This window comes from Epinephelus fuscoguttatus, linkage group LG24, assembly GCF_011397635.1.
Source record: "Epinephelus fuscoguttatus linkage group LG24, E.fuscoguttatus.final_Chr_v1".
Lineage (NCBI taxonomy): Eukaryota > Metazoa > Chordata > Actinopteri > Perciformes > Serranidae > Epinephelus > Epinephelus fuscoguttatus.
Window position 1 is genome coordinate 3,320,256 of NC_064775.1, and position 19,718 is coordinate 3,339,973.

The 19,718-nt window shown below is 45.7% G+C and overlaps 1 protein-coding gene across 3 annotated transcripts in view; it reads right to left on the minus strand.

Annotated features, from left to right (window-relative positions):
- si:ch211-246m6.5 (von Willebrand factor D and EGF domain-containing protein) overlaps positions 1-18,894 on the minus strand; it is a 43,660-nt gene extending 24,766 nt beyond the window's left edge. For 2 of the 3 annotated variants that reach the window (XM_049570144.1, XM_049570143.1), the window contains exons 1-15: positions 18,200-18,893; positions 11,507-11,691; positions 11,034-11,262; positions 9,289-9,354; positions 8,925-9,157; positions 6,585-6,674; positions 6,343-6,484; positions 5,647-5,864; positions 2,988-3,061; positions 2,602-2,878; positions 2,183-2,385; positions 1,156-2,066; positions 917-1,053; positions 665-826; positions 479-583 (exon numbers count right to left, since the gene is read on the minus strand). In XM_049570144.1, the coding sequence (XP_049426101.1) occupies positions 479-583; positions 665-826; positions 917-1,053; positions 1,156-2,066; positions 2,183-2,385; positions 2,602-2,878; positions 2,988-3,061; positions 5,647-5,864; positions 6,343-6,484; positions 6,585-6,674; positions 8,925-9,157; positions 9,289-9,354; positions 11,034-11,262; positions 11,507-11,691; positions 18,200-18,275 (3,108 nt within the window). In that variant the 5' untranslated portion in view covers positions 18,276-18,893. Of the gene's footprint in view, positions 1-478; positions 584-664; positions 827-916; positions 1,054-1,155; positions 2,067-2,182; positions 2,386-2,601; positions 2,879-2,987; positions 3,062-5,646; positions 5,865-6,342; positions 6,485-6,584; positions 6,675-8,924; positions 9,158-9,288; positions 9,355-11,033; positions 11,263-11,506; positions 11,692-18,199 lie in introns of all 3 variants that reach the window. The other variant, XM_049570145.1, reaches the window with a different exon arrangement.
- Positions 18,895-19,718: the final 824 nt, after the last annotated feature.

Below are 19,718 nucleotides of genomic sequence, written 5' to 3' on the forward strand. Positions count from 1 at the left end.
CACAACAGGAAATCTGCTCCATCTCTGCTTCGGCTAATTCAATTTAGTTCAGCTTTGGCAGGCACATGCAGATCTCTGAGTGTCTGCAGTCGCATGTTGTCCTGTCTCCGTTCCCATAAAAAGCACTTCCAGTAACAACATGGCCCCCTCTGCACCTTTGTTGGGTTTTTAAAAAGCCAGCTGCTGCATGTTTGGAGGAAGGAAAATCACACTGTCTCTGGTTTAGTCATTCAACAAGTTACAAGTTGTTCAGAGCGCTGATTCTGCAGCCCTAACAGAGCATATGAAACGCTTCGCTGCACTTTTCCTCTAAACACCACTGAATCACATCTGTCTCCTAAATCTGTTATACAAATACACAAACACAAATTTTCCCAACAAGTGACCTGCTACGTCCATTATTTTATTCAGTTTATGATGTGGAGGAGATTAACAACTGGACATGGAGGAAAACGCTTCTTTTTTGTATGCGAGTTACCTTTAACTTACAGAGTCCTGAGCGCGATGCGTCGCACACCTGGCAAACGCCATCGTAGATCGTCAGCACCTTGGCCTGACTGTACTGGGAGCCATCGTTGGTGACCTGGGACAGGAAAGAGAGGAGCTGACATGACATGACTAAACATCCACCAACAAACAAACAAGAAAAGAAATGAGACGTTACCTTAATCTCCCAGCGTGCGTATGGTTTGTCGTCCATCATGAAGTCTTCTGTGTTGACGGCTGTGTTGCTCAGAGACGGCACGGCACAGTCTAAAGCCTTGGAGCTGAGGAAGGTGGCTTTTGTTCTCTGTTTTTCCCCTGGAACCCAAACTCCGTTCATGTACTGTGGGGGCAGATTAACGCAGTTCAGAGGACACATCGTGAAAACCTCTTGAAGGCATTCAGCCTGACCTTTGACCTTGCCTTTCCTTACCTTAAGTCTGTTGGCGTGGCAGCTGAGGTCAGAAGAGTCGATGAAGCCGAGGCCAAACACTCGAACGCTGCGACAGTTGAAGGTGCGGATGTCACACAGTCCACCGTTCTCCAAATCTGTTATTTCTAATGGCTGGCCTATCAGAGGAGAGATAATAATGATTCTACAGTTGTAGCAAAACACAATCATTGACCTTCTTTACCAATTACGGACTGGAGCAAGAGCCTCTGGGTACTCACTGATGGCCAGGCTGCAGTCGTAGAAGCTGTGGCTGGGGTAGCACTGGCAGCCCCACTCTGTACACTCTCCATTTCCGTTGCAAAAGTTGGGGCAGCGCAGCGCTGTCACCACCTCCCTGGATGTTCCTGGACGACCAGACACCTCCAAGGCTCTCAGGGTCCGGTTATCCAACAGCCTCCTCTCACACTCATTCTCCAGGTACGGCAGCAGCGCCTCCTCCCAGCCCAGGTCGTCTTTGAGCTGCAGGTCCAGAATGCAGAGATCCACTGCCTCGTCCAGGCGGCGTCCCAGTAGCCCTCGGCACATGGCGCCAACGGTTGAGTTGGCCAAAGCGATCTGGCACACCTCCAGAGCTTTGGCGGAGGTCAGGCCGCTCGGTGTGGGCCACTCAGGCTGCACCTCCGGCCGGGCTTCCGCCAAGTGATCCTCAGGGAAGAAGTAGGCTAGGTTCTCCAGATCGGCCTGGCTGAGGCTCTGAGTCGTGAAAACAGGCTTAAATTCAAATGACGCCTGTCTCTTTGGTCTGTCAGTGGAAAGCAGAAGATCCTCCCTGAACTCACCGTCCAGTTCAAGACCACCGTCACTGTTTTGATTGTTCCCAGTGTGAAGCCCAAGGTGCCTCCTCTCCAGAGGATGACTTCTGAAGGCAGACATATCCAGGATGCTTTCCTCCCTCTCTGGACTCTCGATGTATTCCACTGTTGTGTCCATAGAGGGGAACACAGATGTGTAATCCACATTATTGTATGCTATGCAGTCGGAGTGAGCAGAAGGATCGTACAAGTTCCTCATCCCTCTGCCGGTGTGATGGGAAGTGCTGTATCCTTTTTGGCACTGACAGAAGGGCCTCTTGACCTCCTGCGTCGTCCCAGGAGGTGTCTCGTCAAATAAACTCTCACCGGGTGCTATCCTAGCACACGCACAAAAGAAAGGAAAACCACAGGAACAAAAAGCTCTGTGAAGAATCTGCCTTTTCAGGTCCAAAACAATCACATCAATTTTAATCTTTATTTGTCTCAGACTGACCTCCAGCTCTCTATGAAGCGATGCAGGTCATCAGGACCATAGGAGCCACCATCGGAGCCGTGGAAGTCGTTGTTGCCATTGCGGTCGAAGGTGCCGCAGAGGCCCTGCGTGTTGCTGTAGTCAACGCTGGGCGCCCGTACGGACAGGCTCATCCCCCAGTCGCCAACATCGGCCCTAACAAAGGCCCCGGAGGGAAAGATCAACTACGAGAGGAGAGTCACATCCAGCAGTGCATTAACATAATCTCCTCATGCAGGAGAAATGAACATTTAGACCCTAAAAGAGCGGCGCATTCTTGATCAAATTTATATGATGGATGTATTTAAAGTCAAGATCCCTCATGCATTTGATTTGGAGGCACAGCATTGACTGATTTTCCAAACAATTCTGCACCAGTGTGAAAACGTTCGGATACCTACGGTGACCTTCTTCCCCTGGTGGGACTCCAGCACCCTGACTCCACTGCCATCCCTGTCACCTAGGTTCTTCAGGGTGAGCTGTGGCCTGGTTTCCTGCAGCTGGCCGTTGCACATGTCAAAGATGGCAATATCGTTTCCCTCTCGCACTGCTAGCCCACAGTTGCAGGCGACAGCGTAGTGCCGGCTGCCACAGTCCCACTGGCGAGAGTGGACCTCGAACTCCCTGACGAGGCTCCGGTAAAGGATAAAAGTGCCGGTCTGGTGGTTTTCATAACGCCTGCACAGCAGAATGAGAGAAGGACATAGAGATATATCAACGTCTGAGCCAGACTGGAACTCAAATTACCATTTGACGGCCGCTGATAACTGATGAATGGGTAAATTACCTGCCGTCTAGTGTAATGACATGTGGGTCAGTCAGAGAGTAGCAGATGGAAGTAGGAACGTCCTGGACCGTGACCTGGGGGAAGATGGTAAGGAGAGCAAAGATAAGGAGGGCTCCATGCTGTGACCCCTTGACCTTGAGCTTTGATGTTTTCACCCAGTACAGATGGGAAACTCCTCTCGGCAGGCTCTTCAGAGACACACTGTCTGGAGGGCTGACATCATGTCTTACACAATGTAATGGCTTGTGTGGAGGCAGCTAATGACTACGCAGAATATCGCTCTTTAAACATGATGTCGACTCATCAAACAGGCACATTTTTGGCCCTCAACCCCCACCGTCCCTTCCAGGTTTATAAAGCACTGTGTGTACATGTAAACAGTCTAACAGACAGACCTGTGATTAGAGCCATCTTTCTAATTAAAGTAATAGTTAGATAATTATATCACATTGCTCTTCATTGTTCATTTAGTTTGGGACCCTGGTGCCCTCTTAAGAAGTTCAGGATGCCACTCCTGGAATCCCCAAGGACCACTGGAACCTCCCTAAAGACCCTTCGGGCACCCTCAACTGGTCCAGGAACCCCTTTAACGACTTTGTCCTGTGCAGTTTGCATACCACAACAACATCAAGAATCCATGGCACCCAATTACCTTTGAGGATGGAGAAAGCGACATGTGTGCAGTGGTCTCATGAATAGTCGGTCCATGTGTGTTTTTTGGGTAAAAAAAAATGTAATCCGCATTTTTGATTCTACTGTTTATTTCTGTTGTGTATTGTGCAGCACCCTCCGTTAATGACACATCCATGATGTCAGTGGTTCCGCTCAAAACTGGTAGCATCAAGGTTCCAAGACCACCTGGTCTCACTCCGAAGTCATCAAAATCCGGTATTGGGCAGTGACTTGCGGCGTCACACACTGACGATAAAAGCCATCCTTTAACATCGGTATGATACGCGGCCGGTCATCATTATTGTTTAGCCGCGCTCGGCGGCATCAGGGGAAACGCAACTGGACAAGAACGAAGGTTAAGGCGGCAAAAGTCATGTGTTTTTGTTGCCTAAACTTAACCACATGTTTTTGTTGCCTAAACATGTGTTTTTGTTGCCTAAATCCATCCACGTGTTTTTGTTGCCTAAACCCAATCATGTGTTTTTGTTGCCTAAACCCAGTCATGTGTTTTTGTTGCCTAAACCCAATCATGTGTTTTTGTTGCCTAAACCCAGTCATGTGTTTTTGTTGCCTAAATCCATCCACGTGTTTTTGTTGCCTAAACTTAACCACATGATTTTGTTGCTTAACCCAACCATGTGTTTATATTGCCTATACCTAGTCATGTGTTTTTGTTGCCTGAACTTAACCATATATTTTTGTTGCCTAAACATGTGTTTTTGTTGCCTAAATCCATCCACGTGTTTTTGTTGCCTAAACCTAGGCATGTGTTTTTGTTGCCTAAACCCAACCAAGAGTTTTGTTGCCTAAACCCAACCATGTGTTTTTGTCGCCTAAACCTAGTCAGAGGTTTTTGTTGCCGAAACCCAACCATGTGTTTTTGTTGCCTAAACCCAACCACATGATTTTGTTGCCTAAACCCAACCATGTGTTTATATAGCCTATACCTAGTCACGTGTTTTTGTTGCCTAAACCTAGTCACATTTTTGTTGCCGAAACTTAACCATGTTTTTGTTGCCTAAACTTAACCACGATTTTGTTGCTTAACCCAACCATGTGTTTTTGTTGCCTAAACCCAACCACAAGATTTTGTTGCCTAAACCCAACCATGTGTTTATGTTGCCTAAACTTAACCACATGATTTTGTTGCTTAACCCAACCATGTGTTTATGTTGCCTAAACTTAACCACATGATTTTGTTGCCTAAACCCAAGCATATGTTTATGTTGCCTAAATCCAACCACATGATTTTGTTGCCTAAACCCAACCATATGTTTTTGTTGCCTAAACCCAACCACATGATTTTGTTGCCTAAACCCAACCATGTGTTTTTGTTGCCTAAACCTAACCATGTGTTTTTGTTGCCCAAACTTAACCATGTGTTTTTGTTGTTGAAGGAATAAAATGTCAATTTGCCATGTTGTACTGATGTAGTGCTTTTATTTTGAAAGAGACTGTATGTAAACTGTGAATTTCCTGTGAAAACAGAAGTGTATTTTGAAAACAGACGATGCATGTAACAGGCAGAACTTTATATGGTGTCCCAGAACGACGTCCCATGACCAAACATCGATTTGTGACGAGGTCGAACGGACAACGTGCTGTCCAAGAATCTTTGATGGAACTGGTTCAAGAACCAGAGCTAATTTGGTGGACAAGGGGTACCTGAAACCTCCTCAAAATTTCCAGGATAGTCATCAAAGAGCTCTGAAAGCCCCTCAACCTCCTGTACTCATTGATTCTCATTATGGTCCACTAATATGTATTCAAGGATCCCTCAGTGACCGATGAAAACCTCTTAAGAACACCCTCAAGAATGACTTGAATGTTTTCCTGAACCCCTGGAGACCCTTGAGGATCTCTTGAACGCTCTCAAAGCGTCACTCGGCACTGAACAGCTTTTCCTTCAGATGAAATTCCTCCTGTGAAAGCATCAGATTTATATACGTTTATCCTTAAAGGTCCAAGAAATTTAATTTCAACTCACTTTCAGAGACGTTGGGGCGTAGCTTCTCCAGATTCTCGGTGCACTCGATCCGGGTAAAACACCGATCAGACTCAGCCGATTCCCATCACGTGTGAAATCGGTGACGGCGGTGATGAAAAAGCTCACCTGGCCGCAGCTGCCTTGGCTGCAGGCGCTGGGCTGGAGCTCCACCTGGCAGGCGGACAGCGCCACATTTGGGGCCTCATGTCCGAGACTGTCTGCAAATGTCAACACAGCGGTGAGTTAGTGTTAACGGACGGCACACAGCTGCCTGCAGAGCTGTAATAATGTCTTCCTGAGCTGGCTTTGATGTGATGATGTGCAGGGCAAGTCGGAGCATAACAGAAGAGGAACCCAAGACATGAAATAGCTGTTCTGATGAGTCTTTTGTGAGCTAATCGAAGATGCTCATAACAACGTATGCATATTTTAGCAAAGGCAATTTCTTTTAAAGGATCATTTATCAGTAAATACAAAGAATTCCAGTTCCCTTACGTTGTTTTGGTCACAAATTCGAATATATTTGTCCAATCAAGGGGATATTAAGGTGAATAGAGTGGTATGTTTGGTCAGCTGCCGTGGTTGCTGCAGGCTCATCCCACCCAGCTCCATCCTATTTCCAAAATTGGGATTTTCTGTCCCCAAACAACTGCACAAGATACTCAAACACTATCTCCTGTTTCCTGCAGGTCTGACCTGGGTCGTGGACGCTCAGAGCCAGAGGGACTCCACACTGGTGGCCGTGGTCGGGGTCGAAGCAGGGGATGGGTACTGTGCTGTGCACGGTCACCTCGTGCTCTTTACTGTTCTCTGCGATGTGGAGCGAGTCTGGAGAAAACTGAAGGGAAAGAGGAGACAAAGAGCCGTCAGGTAAGTTTGAACGTAAAGCTCTCAAACACTCACATGCTGGAGTTAAAACACAAGACGAGAACGTTTACCTTCAGTCCTGCGTAGAAACCTTCACTTTCTTTCGGAGAAGATCTGCTGTGGCTGAAGTTGGCTCTGAAAGTTGACACACTGCAGGAGAACTGCAAGGAAAACATCGCTGACATCACTTAATGCTCTTATTAATCCATAAAATAACATGCGTATAAGAGACGTTAAAAATAAAGCCAAAACCAAAACATACCAAAACCTTTCCTAATGTAGCTCCAAGAGCACTAACTCATGGTTTAAGACAAACGAAGCCGACCTTTGACCCAACTGAGCTGCTCTATCAACACGTGTTAAAAAAGGTCTGTGAGGATGAGCCCACCCTTCTGCAACACGTTCCAGACACAACTAACACAACCCCGGTGTTCAAATATGGACAATAAGCACAATGGCCCACAGCTGCACGAGGGCCAGCAGTCACAGTGACATCACCTCACTTTCAAACAGCATCACGTTGAAAGTCTAATAACTTAATGTTTCCAGGCAAGAGATAATTTCGACAGGAAATGAGAGCCGTCAGAGTTGAGACTGTGCAGCAGACTGTCGAGAGAAGACGTTTCATTAAAGTAATTATTACTCCAAATGCAGAGAAGACATCCACTTCAGCTGTATCAAAGAAGATCCATTACGTCCTGATCTGATCTCAGAGATCAGTACCGGGGCTGATCAAGGCATTGTAATAAATGGGATCGGCTTTTTTTAACCTAGCCGATCATATGTTTTACGCCAGCTGTAACGCTTACATGCACAGCAACGCAATGAGTGCAGCTGTCATCAACTGTCCACCGGGCCAAAGCTTCAAGGGAGGTCACCCTCTTAGTTGTAATTTTTGCCCCCTCTGTTTAACAGGTGGTATTCGCGAGAGATGCCACCTGCTGGGGCGAGGCACGACGCGGTTTTGCCAAGCGGGACATGCTCCTGGAAAACACTGCATTCAAGCAATCCCAGCCCTCTGACGTCATCAGCGTGCTGCGCTTGTGCTTCTTTCAAAATTCCTTTGTGTGTCTTCAGAGCTAAGCTAGTTAGTACAATTGAACAAAATCCTTATCGACATTGAACGACAACCTTATAACCTACTGCAGCGTTGGTGAGTTCAGGATTGGGAGCAAATAAACTTAACTGGGACATCCCTTAGTGAGAGACCAAAAGTCTCCAACGACTTAAGGCCCTGACACACCAAGCCGACAGTTGGCCGTCGACCAAAGTCAGGCCGTCGGTGAGCGTCTGTCAGCCTAGTTTTTGTGGTGTGTCCCGCACCATTGGCCCTTCAGCATCGGCCGATTGAGCATGTTGAATTGGCAGCGGAGCTTGTTGGTGAGAGAGATCACTCTGACTGGCTGTTCAGGTTTTATTTCCTCCCCCTGTAGTGAGTGAATCTGCCGGTAGTGAAACCGGGGTTATTCAGGTTAAAGTGTGTCCGCACCTTTAGGAAACTTTGCCAAACTGTGGACACTCTAACTTTCAGATTCCTTTCTTATTTTCCGGCTCACCAGAATGAGTTTCACGAGCAATTATTCAGCCTGGCAACCGTTAATATCTTCAATTTCTCTGCTTATTGGTCAGCAGCACAAGACTCTTGTGTCCGATCTAACCAGCAACAACCCCTGCTGAATGTAAGATGAAGTTCCTCTCCTTGCTCCTCGATCCTGGATTGAATAATGATCTTGACGCTCAAATCCGACCTCTTGCAGAGACAAAGAACGGTCTGATCAAATGCTTTGTATCACCTTATGTCTTCTGGTAACAGAAGCCAGCTGATGGCCGTCTGACCCACAACATGCACAAAAATGAGGACAAATCAGATTCGTTCTGGAGCGTCTTTGCCACGAGTGATTGCCCTTTATTACTCTGGAAATAAACTTCTGTCAAGATACACACAGCTGAAGGTCGCAGAGGCTTACAGAAGAGCCGACTCCCACACCTCCAGAAACTTCCTGTCAGGAGGCAGGTTTACAGTCGGACACTGGAACTGAACTGGACAATTTGTGCAATTAAAAGAGAACAGCCGAATGAGTGCAAGTGTTGAGAACAGCTTTATCTGTGTATCCGTGTGCATCCGTCCATGTAAGAAAAACATCCCCAGAATTCACAGTGAAGGTTTGAATGGGGAGGTTTAAATGGGAAGCATGTGGAGCGAGGCTTTCCCAACCTGCAACTGATTTAAATTCCCCACCCTCTTCTTGCCTTCTCTTAACGGGACACGACATGCGTTGCCTATCTGCCTTTGCTTTGTGAACCCAGGCAAAAAGAGGTCAGCATGATCCATGGCTTACGTTGCCCACTCGAGGGGTCAAGCCCTCCACATGTGCTCCCCGAAACTCTCAGCACGGTCTGGCAGGAATTACCGTTTCTCCGAGCCTGAAGTGAACGCCATCCATCTCCACCAGAGAGAAGGGCTTCAGCGTGGATTCCTGCCTGATCTCGGCCTTCATGCTGTGGCCGATGTGTCTGGCCCAGACCACCTGGAAGCCCAGTGGCTGGTTCCAAGGCGGTGGGATGAAGGAGCACCTCAGTTGGACACTGTGGCCGATGAGCTCCGGGGTGATCACTGGGCGCGACGGCAGGGACGGGACGGCAGCTGAAATTTACAATAAATTTGATGTCATTTGCTACAGTATTGGTATAAATATAAAATATATCCCAAGCACTGATCAAAGTCCACTTATCTTTGCTAAGATTGTAGAAGCCAACATTGTCAGAAAGTCTCACCTTTGCATCGGCCGTTGACTTCGACCTCACCTGGTGGGCAGAGCCTGGGTCCTAACTCTGGAGTGACTGAAACATGAGAGTTCTTCTCATCATTATTGTGCACAAATATTGTATATATTCATCAGGGGTCGGCTGCAAAACACCTTAAGATAAGATTTTCCTTAAAGCCGCAGTTAAAATTTACTCACATTAAAATCGGTTGCACAAAACCGTTTAAGAAGGTATTCTTAAAGTGTTCACTTAAGTATTCATGGTTTTTTATTCAAGGTACCTCTGACTCTATCTTAACTACAACATGACTGAATTTAAAGATGATAAATGAAAGGAATTCTTTGCAACTGTGTAAGTCCCTCAGCTAAGCAGAAAGTGTCAAGTGTCATACTTGAGGAGAAAACTTAAGGTGTTTTGTGCAACCTGTCCCAGATTTTTAAATCTCTCAATATCAGTGTAGGTATTGGCCTCAAGATTCCTCTCTTTGTGTGACCTTTGACTTTTACCAAGCGCACAAAGCACTTAAGAACATGTTCACCCCCAAACAAAAAATATCTCTTATCTGTAGTGCTATTTATCTGTCTAGATGGTTTTGGTGTGAGTTGTCTACCTTCTCTCCAGTATAATGGAACTAGATGGCACTCAGCTTGTGATGCTCAAAGTGCCAAAAATTTTTTTTTTGAAAACCTCAACAATGTCTCTTTCCAGAAATCATGTCTCTGTTTAAGATAATTCACAGATCTTGTTTCACAGAACTATTTTCTTTCTACCAAACTACAACCGCCAACCTTATCATCACGCGGAAGGAAGAGTGCATCTACTGCTAGCTCACCGAGCTAACGTTACAGCTCAGCTGAGGAGGACGCCATTAATGTTTACATCGCTCACTGTCACAAGCCAGGCTGTTCTCATGCAATGTTTGCACATTACCAATGCGCTGAGAGAAGTAAAGACTAAAGAGGGAAGCGATAAGGAGACAGGTTAGGGTGTTGGACTGACCGATGTTCAGAACCGTGTGAACTTTGAGCTATTTTAAGGTACATCGTCAACGTATTTCTTTTCCTAAACCTAACCTATGCTAAGTGCTTAACTTTACGTTAAGTACATAAGGTCAACAGTGCTAAAGGGGTACCTAGAGCGTCATAGTTTGACGTGTAGGGCCACTGGCCAGGTATCAGTAGTGGACGAGTTGGGAGTGAGAATGTGTAGGAACTATTTACTTTCTGTCGAACTACACTCGGCAACCGTGTCACTCTGCAGAAGGAAGCGTGCATCTACTGCTAACTCACCCAGCATCACTGAGCTAGCTAACGTTACAGCTTAGCCAAGAAGGACACCATTAATGTTTACATCTGGCACTGTCACGAGCACAAGCCTCTCGTCTGTGAGTAGATGCACGCTTCCTTCTGCGCGGTGATACAGTAGGCAGGTGATGTTCAGTACAAAGAAAATAGTTCCTACATGACACTTCTCACAACAAGGTCTGTGGATTATCTTGAGTAACTGCGTCATGATTTCTGCGAAGAGACACTGATGTTGAGTTTTTTTAAATGTACTTTTTTGGCGCTTTGAGCACCACAAGCTGAGTGACATCTAGAGAAGGCAGACATCTCTACGGCTGATATCTCCAACACTCTGCAACTCACACCAGAATAATCTACACTGATAAACAGCTCTACAGGGAAGAGGAAAAATATGTGTTTTTGATTTTGGGGTGACCTGTACCTTTTAAGGTCAGCTCAGATTCTGCTCACCTTTAGCGCAGTATCCCATGCACCCCTGCGTGGGCTGCAGGTGGTACAGCAGGAACTCGCCGCAGTTCCGCACCGTGATGGGGATGCGGAAGAGGCAGCAGTCCTTGGTGCTGCCTTGGAAGAACTGCCAGGTGGCGCAGGCGGAGAGCTGGCGGACCTCGCCAGGCCGGGGCAGGGAAGCATCCTTCAGTGACAGCCACACCGGAGCCTGTGTACCACAGCGGTTCATCTGCGGGGCGGGCGTCAACAGAAACAGTCATTACCTGTAGTAAAGGGGGTTATTATACCCTCCACCTGGGCTGCAGGTGCTCATTAAACCTGCTGGATGCTAGATGTTTGCGCAGGGAGAGGATGTTTGATGCTATTTTTTTGGCAGAGATTTTATTTGAGGATTTTGACAATCAGGCAGTCGGAGCAGAGACACAGGACGTTGTGCAAAGATGAAAACACAACCAGTATTTTTGGTGTCTTACCTCAACGCAGGTGGTTGGCATCTCCGCTGGCTTGTTGTTGATCTTGAATCTGTACCAGCCTGGCAACAGCGAGTGGTCACAGATCAGGTCCTGGATGGCCGTGTTCTGGATCTCTGTGGAGTCAAAGTCGACGCTGCGATAGGGATTATGCAAAGTCCGATGACCTCCTGGGTAACACTCTGGAGCTGAGATGTGAAGAACAAGGACGGTGGAAATTACACATTAATTTAGCAGATGTTTTTCTGTGTTTAAAGTTGGTTTAAGGAAAAAGGATCAGGGGAGAAAAATGATTGTTCAGACTGAGACACAGACACTAAATGTTTCTGTGGCCTGGCTTTAAAACCTCTTAAAATAATTTTCCACTTTTGGAGAGCTTTAATCTCTTTGGATGCTTGCCGCTGCTGAACATTTTCCAACCCCAAATCTCCTTGAGAGGAAATGGAAACTGAAGAATCTCAGGCTGTGATCAGATGAGCAGGTTTACCCCGGAGTCATGTCTTTATCTGTGACTGAGTCCTGCTGTGTGGTTGTGAACAAGACGGCACTGAGAGGACAGACGTGATCAAGATAGACAAAACAAAGGCAATTTGTGTCATCAGGGGAAACGGCAAACAAGGGCTGACTGTCCTTGGCTGGGCTGAGAAGTTGTCTTAAACTGGAGTGTGGAAGTTTATGCTTGGCCTTGGATAGGGAAGGTCCACTTAACAGTATTTTCTCTTTCTCTTCTTTTATTTGCTCAAATAAAAGTTAATTTTTAAAGGGTCAGTTCAGTGTTTTCCAACCTCGACCCTACTTCCACATGTTTTTGTCTAAGTGAGGAATGGGAACAACAATTTTTGAAATTGGTCCAGTACAAATACAACATGCTAACTTCATTAGCGCCAGCCTATGGCATTTTACATTGTATAAATTAGCCTAGCAGCTAGCAAAGATTTCCTCTGCTCATATGAAGCCAGGATAAATCACACACAAGACTTAAAATGCTATTTTAGTGGAGGCTTTACTGTCTTCACAATTTATTGTTTCTTATCTGTGAAATAAAAGTAAATAACATCTTTGTTTCCACTGAGGGAAATGGTTTCAGCTTACAGAGACAGACAGGAGGTCTGCGTCACCATGACGTGTGGTTACATTTCTGGGGAGTTGCACATCACCGTGCGGCGTAAGGTACAGCGGCAATTTGTCTGACAACATTATGCGAAGGATCCCTACAGAGATAGACCTTTTAGTTAAAGAGTAAGATCCTCTTTGTTTAACCAGAAACAGCCCCGAAATCGCCATCATCAAACCCACCAGACTCCAAACTGTAATTTCAACATGTATAGGGCCAGCATATTTTCTAGGTGGCACCCTCCAAAAATGGAGCCAATACAGAAGTGCCAAAACCTGCAGTTCCTCTAATGGCCACTTGAGCCTTTTCCAGCTGACACTGGATAAGAGGCAGGGTTCACCCTGGACAGGTCACCAGACTATCACAGGGCTGACTCATAAGCCCCTTTTACACTGCCAGATTTTCGGCGAATGTTGGGCCGTTTTGCTGGCAAGCTGCGAGCGTTTAGACACACAGAGCCGGATTGGCGAGTTGATCCAAGGTGCCCAATTTTCCGCCTCGTAGGGTAGACATATTGGTGGAACCCTTTTAGTTTAAACAGATCGAGGCGGCTTTGTGCAACGGGAGGAGCTGTTGAAGACTTGTGGGAGGAGCTGTTGGTGACGCTACACGTGCGAGTCACTGGTGGTGGATAAACAGGAAACTGCTGATAGCAGGAATTAGCGAGCAGCTAGTAGCAAGAGGGAAACACAAACCTGACAGACACTGTAAAGATGAGCAACTGGGGAGACAAGGAATTGTACGCCCTCCTTGTCCTCGCAAACAAAGAGGCCATTAACCGTCAGATGACGGGGACGGTGAAGAACGGGCCGACTTACGAGAGAATCTCTGAAGGACTGACCAGCCGCGGCTTCCCTCCCACGTCACTGTTTACGTCACACGCTGAGCTACACGCTTTGTTACTTGCTCACGCCCCCCATTGCCCCATTATTTTGTTTGTGTCGACTTTAAAAGATTATAAAATTACTGTAAATGGTGTCTAGCGGGTTTGTCGATAGCAATTTCGGGGCTGTTTCTGGTAAAACAAAAAGGATCTTACTCTTCAACACACAGGGCTATCTCTGTCGGGATCCTTTCTATGACATTGTCAGACACTTAGAATAACAATCTGAGCCTGTCAGTGACAAAAGCAAACATTTTTAGTGGATGTACATTGACACTTCACAATACTGGACCAGTTTAAAAACTTGTTCCCATTCGTCACTTAGACACGAAAACATAGAAAACTAGCTGAGCATATTTTAACATTATGCATCTTGAGTGTCTTCAGTCATATGTTTATCGACCTGTAACCATCATACTTTATTGATTCGCTGTTGAGGAACTTCATGAATAACAGGAAATGGAAGCATGGAAAAGGTGACTGAATCACATGTACAGTTCGCTCTTTAAACTGTCAGTGAGCATTGAAGAGGTGAGCAGGAAGGATCATTTCACCCCCAGAGGTTATCTAAATTACTAAGAACAACAGACATTCCTGTGAGCCTCTCGCCTCTCTAAACTCGCCCCAGGAAAGGACGCTAAAGCCAATGGCGCATGACTGGCCTCTGAACACCGCCTGCAGCTGCAGGCTGAAACAACCGGGAGAATTATTTGAGCAGAACATGTAGTTTTCCACACTGGCACACTCTCAACAGCTCCACATCTGTCAAGTGAAATGGGTCAAAGTCGTCAACAGAGGCCTTTCTCAACAAACTGCCACTAAAAAGGATGGGCTGTTCTTTCACCTTGTCCCCTTTTCTGTGTTTGAGTTTGATTGTGGCGGCTGAGTAAAGTCACATAAAGGAAAACAAACATTCGGGGTATTTAGGATGTCTTGAGAGCGTCAAAGCCTTGAATGGACGGGGCGAAGTTACTGCCGCTGATCCCAAACCTAAACAAGGTCTTACAGGCTGGTCTTCACGTTGACAGCCCCTTGAAAGCAAATGCTCTTGTTTACATCGCCGCCTGTCTGCGTGTTCACCTCGTCTGGAAGCTCCAGTGACAAGATGCGAGGTCACAGGTTGTCCAAACAACCAGGTTCTGAGGCAAGAGGACAATTGGCGAGACTTTGCCTGCTGGCTAAACTGTTCCTATTGGCAGCTTAATGAGTTTACGGAGCCGGAGGGGGACTGGGGTTGGGAGAGGGCGGGGGCGGTGAGCTAATGAAGCGGCCCCCGGGGGGAGGAGATCCCACTGGGAGGGAGGCCCTCAGCAGCCCAGATGTGCAGCGACTCTGCAGGGAATTCTCCAGTTTCTCAGGAAAGAAGATTAATTTGGGAGAGCGTGGTGTTAACACAACTGAGGTTACCGGTCTCTTTCCCAGAGGGTCTGTCACTCACTGCGAAAACAGAAACTACAGTCAGACGGACACAGACGGGGTCATGGGTCTGGATGAGATCTGCTTAAATAAAATAAGACTCATTATCACTAATCATTCAAGCATCTTTGTGGTAGAATTTAAGAGCAGAGTTTGGACAACATGGGTTTTTAATAACCGGCAGTGACAGAGAAGGTTTTCTTTGATGCCAAATTCTTTCTTGACAAGGCGGAAAAGCCGCATTTGTACCACCGCGAGACACAAAAGCTCTCAAATGAAACCCTGCACAAGATAAATGAAGTTAAAGGGCTTCACAGGAGTGAGGTGGGCGACGACTACTACCCAGCATTTGTGTTTTCGCCATGCTAGCAGCCATTCGATCAATTTGGTCCAGACTAAAATATCTCAACAAGCATTCGATGGATTATCACGACATTTTGTCCAGACATTCATGTCCCCCAGAGGATGAATCCAACGGACTTTGTGCCACCATGAAGGCTGACATATTTGTATTTTACTGAAATGTATCAACTACTATTGGGTGTAGGGTTGACACCTTCTGGTCGGTTGGTCGATTGTTTGGTCGATACTCGCTCGTCTGATCAAAGTCTCATTGGTTGGACAGTCACTGGTGTCACTTTTAAAAGACCATGTGTCCACTGAAGCATTTTTTCCCAGCTGAAAACACCATGTTGGTGTGATATGGAATATACATGGTGGTAAAGATGTTGCACAAGGTCGTGGCTAGATAGTATCCCGAGATTTAGGAAACTCTTGCAAGCCACTTTAAAATATTCTTGTCTCGCTGTTTTGTGGTGCGACAACGCTGTGGTAAAGTCCAGTTAAATGATTAAAATGAAATGAACAGCTAAAACATGGAACATGAAATCCTGTGGGAGTTTCTGACAAATCCGGGGATATCATCTAGACATGACCAAGGTAGAGCACTTCCTCTGGATGAAGGGAAGGCTGAAGCATGTGGAGAGAGGATTCTCACTCCGACCGCGTCACATCTCGATGTTTGGTCATGGACTTTCCACATCCAGGTACCCAAGGTGCGATGGTTGTTAAGATAATGGATGCCGTACAACTTCAGTCTGTTACATGTGTTGTCTGTTTTCAAGATACACTTCGGTTTTCACAGGAAATGCACAGTTTGCATACAGTAGTCACTGTCGACTAATCTGTCAATTATTTCCTCGATGAGTCGACTAATCATTTTATCGAAAAATGTGTAAAAATGTGTAAAAATGTTGGTCTGTCTCTCCCAAACCCCAAAATGATGTCATCTAATGTCTTGTTTCGTACTCATGCCAAAGGGTTTTAGTTCACCGTCATGGGAGAGTGTGTAAAGCTGCCAATATTTGAACACAAGAAGCTGCAATAAGAGTATTTTGGGTACTTTATTGTACTTTTATATAGAAAATGACTCAAACCGACGACTATTAAAATAGTCACCGATTATTTTAATAGTCGATTAGTCATCGATTAGTCGACTAATCATTGCAGCCCTACTTCGGAGTGAGATCGGGTTGGTGTAGGACCTATTAATTTTACTCTTGTTGCAGTGGCATGATATGCCAGTGGGTGGCATCAGTTTGTAACGCAGATGTAACGCCACAATAGATCGTTTCATAACTTTTTAACAGACTTTTCCACCATAGAAACCACCACTGAAAGTGCAGAGGGTGAGGCTAACGCACCTATCAATGCTACAACTGCTGCAGTTAGCAGCTAGGCAAACAAGAGAAGACCCGAAAAATATTCAGAAATATCTCAAGTGCAACTCTTTTTTAAAAAATATATGTAGTAGGGGTCCCTGCTGTCTGTCTTTGGGCCAAGGGGTCCTTAGCCTGAAAACATTGAAGACCCCTGAATTTTCCTCGGGGGACAATAAAGTGTATCACATCATGACGTGGCCGGATGGCACCTTTTGTGGCGGTATGATATACTGCTGGACGCCGTCAGTTTGAAACCGTGCTGGTAAAGACGCAATATAAGGAGCTGTCGTCAATGGGTGTGGTGGATGGGTGCAACAAACCCTGGACTTTCACTCAGGAGCTTTCTGTTTGCTTCCCGTCTCAATGTTGAGTCAAACCATGATGTTTTTTCTGAACCTAACCATGTGCTTGTGTTGATGTCAGCGTTGTTCGTTGCGGCATCCTGAAGGGACAACAGCGGACGCAGGAGGACACCTAGCACGTAATACGTAGATGTGAGAGTTCACTGACAAAGCAGCGATATGTGACGACTTGGGATGAGAACGTGTTGGACACAGTGCTATTCACTAACACATGCGCTCCAGTTTTTTGTTTAATGTTACCAAAAAAATCTGGTAATTTGTGTTTGCTTCGTGGCACATATCACTGACATCCAGAAAATGTTTCTATTGATGATCAACTGAAGCCATTCAGTGTTTGATTCTTTTCGTCACCTGGACAAATGTGTGTCCTGGAGTTACAGCAGACTTTGTTTTGGCTCAGAAATGCCTGGTATTCTCATTGCAAATCTCTGCAAGGACCCTCAGTGTTACATTTTACGATGGCCTGCCTTAAAGTTTACGAGTGTGTGCTTTGATGTGCTGCTGGACACCCTGGAGACAGAGATGTGAGCGCGATGGAGGACAGGGTGGCACGCTGGTCCGACCAACACTGTTATGTTATAGTCAAACAAGAGCAGCTCATATCAGAAAGAGAAAGGCATGATGGGACAGTGAAGAAGCAGAATGAAGCAGTTTACTGTAGGGAGTCGGTTCCAGCTGCATCGTTATGAGGGCTGCTCTCTGATTTCTAACACTGTTACTTTTATTTCTCTTCATGCTGCTTTTACTGCACTTTTGCCTCAGTAAGTCCTGACTGTAGCTGGTTGTTTCTTGATAATGGGAACCAAAATGAGTGGTCAGATAAGGGCTGCTTCCTTCTCTCTGTGATTATAACCCGACAGAAACTGCGTGTCATTCAGCTGAAACATTTATTTCTCTTCGAGCAAAGCTTTGTCCTTTGCCCTTGTGTGATCTCCTCTCTGTCTCTGAAGGTCCATCTAACCTCTGGACCTGCTGAGGGATAGGAATGCAGCCTCGCAGGCCAAGTCACGCAGCAACTTCCTTTTTCCTGCATTGTATTCACAGATATAATCATTTGAAAGTCTGGGTTGCATTAGACATCATCTAGTTCATGTCTTGTGGGTAAAACCATCTGCGTCATGGCAGCTGGGCACCATTTGAAAATCATAATGGACACAAAAGGATTTAGGATGCTCGTAAGCCATAGAAAGTTCCACCTACCATGTTGTGCAAGTGCTCCTAGTTGCACGACCCACAGCAACGCGATGCGTAAATATCCAAATGCGCAACAGTCCATTTCTGCGGCTCCGGGTTTGAGAGATGCGGCAGGCAGGTTTCAGGTTCCCATTGGGAGTTTGGAGAAACGGTGCGAAAGTGGCGCAAACTGCACTTATCCACCCGCTCCTGTTGTGGAAATTACAGACTTAAATTTGCGCTCCGCTCGCTGCACACTGCGGCTCCCCTGTGCGTAAGATCACCACAGAAGAGCAGGGAGGGAGGAGGCACAGTCTGCTCCTATAGGTGGGTCCTCTGTCTCTCCATCAACGCATCACGTGCATAAAATCGATAAATGATCCATCCTAAGCGTCCTAATGGAAACTGAAATCCTCTCAGCAGCGTCTCCAAGGCTTCAGCACGGGTTACAAACACTTCTCAACTTCAAGAAGTGTTTGGAGTCACTGCTGGGAAGCGCCACATCCATGCGTAAAAGTGAGCCAGAAAAATTAAACTCATAACGTCAGATGAAAATCAGCAGAGACACATGTGCCACATGTTGACATCTCTACAGTCCAACCCTCTCGTCATCTGAAGCCACATGTCGGACTTCAAATCACTTTCATCAGCAAGCCGAGGAACAAACAGCAATTTGATGCAAAAGCAAACAAAAAAAAACCTTTCACTCCGGACTGTTGAGACATTTGTGCAGCAGACTTTATATACTTTGTGTGTACACGCAGTATTGCGCAGCTGTTTGTACTCGGTATGTTACTTATACTCACAGCATGTCAGCAGCTGTAGAGGAAGTGAGCCTCCAGTCAGGTTTTAATTTAGAGAAACATGAGGATAAAATGATGCACATGAAATTAATTATCAACAGTGCAGGACATGTGTGTGACAGGCTTTATTTAGGTTTATTCAGTAAACCTGTCCTCACTTTGTTTATGTAGTATTTTATCATCAGCAAATTAGTAGATAAACTTAAATGCAACTTTTTTAAAGTTTATTTTTAAACACATTGAAGCAATGAAGATTAAAACATAATTAATTTCATATTCACTTGACCAAACCAGGCATTTTTTTTAACAAAAAAAAATCAGCCATGTTTGTTGCAATCAAGCTACATATTTTTCTACCAGACACTGAGACATAAACACGATTGGACATGTATCAACCGCTGGTAAAAAAAAAAAAAAAACAAAAGACATGTCCTGATGTCTTAATAAAGACACTGGAACATTTGGGTGGGTGCCACAAACACATTTGGAAATGTCCAGATGTCTTGTTTGAAAATACTTGTTTGCTCACCACAGAAATGGTTTGAAATGTCCTGACCGCTCATAAAAAAAATACCTGGTTTGGTCACCACAAACATGTTTGGAAATGTCCAGATGTCTCATGAAGAAATACCCAGTATGGTTGCAACAAACATGGCTGGAAATGTTCCAACCTCTCGTCAAAAAATACCGCCTTTGATTGCCGCAAACACAGCTGGAAATGTCCTGACCTCTTGTCAAAAAAC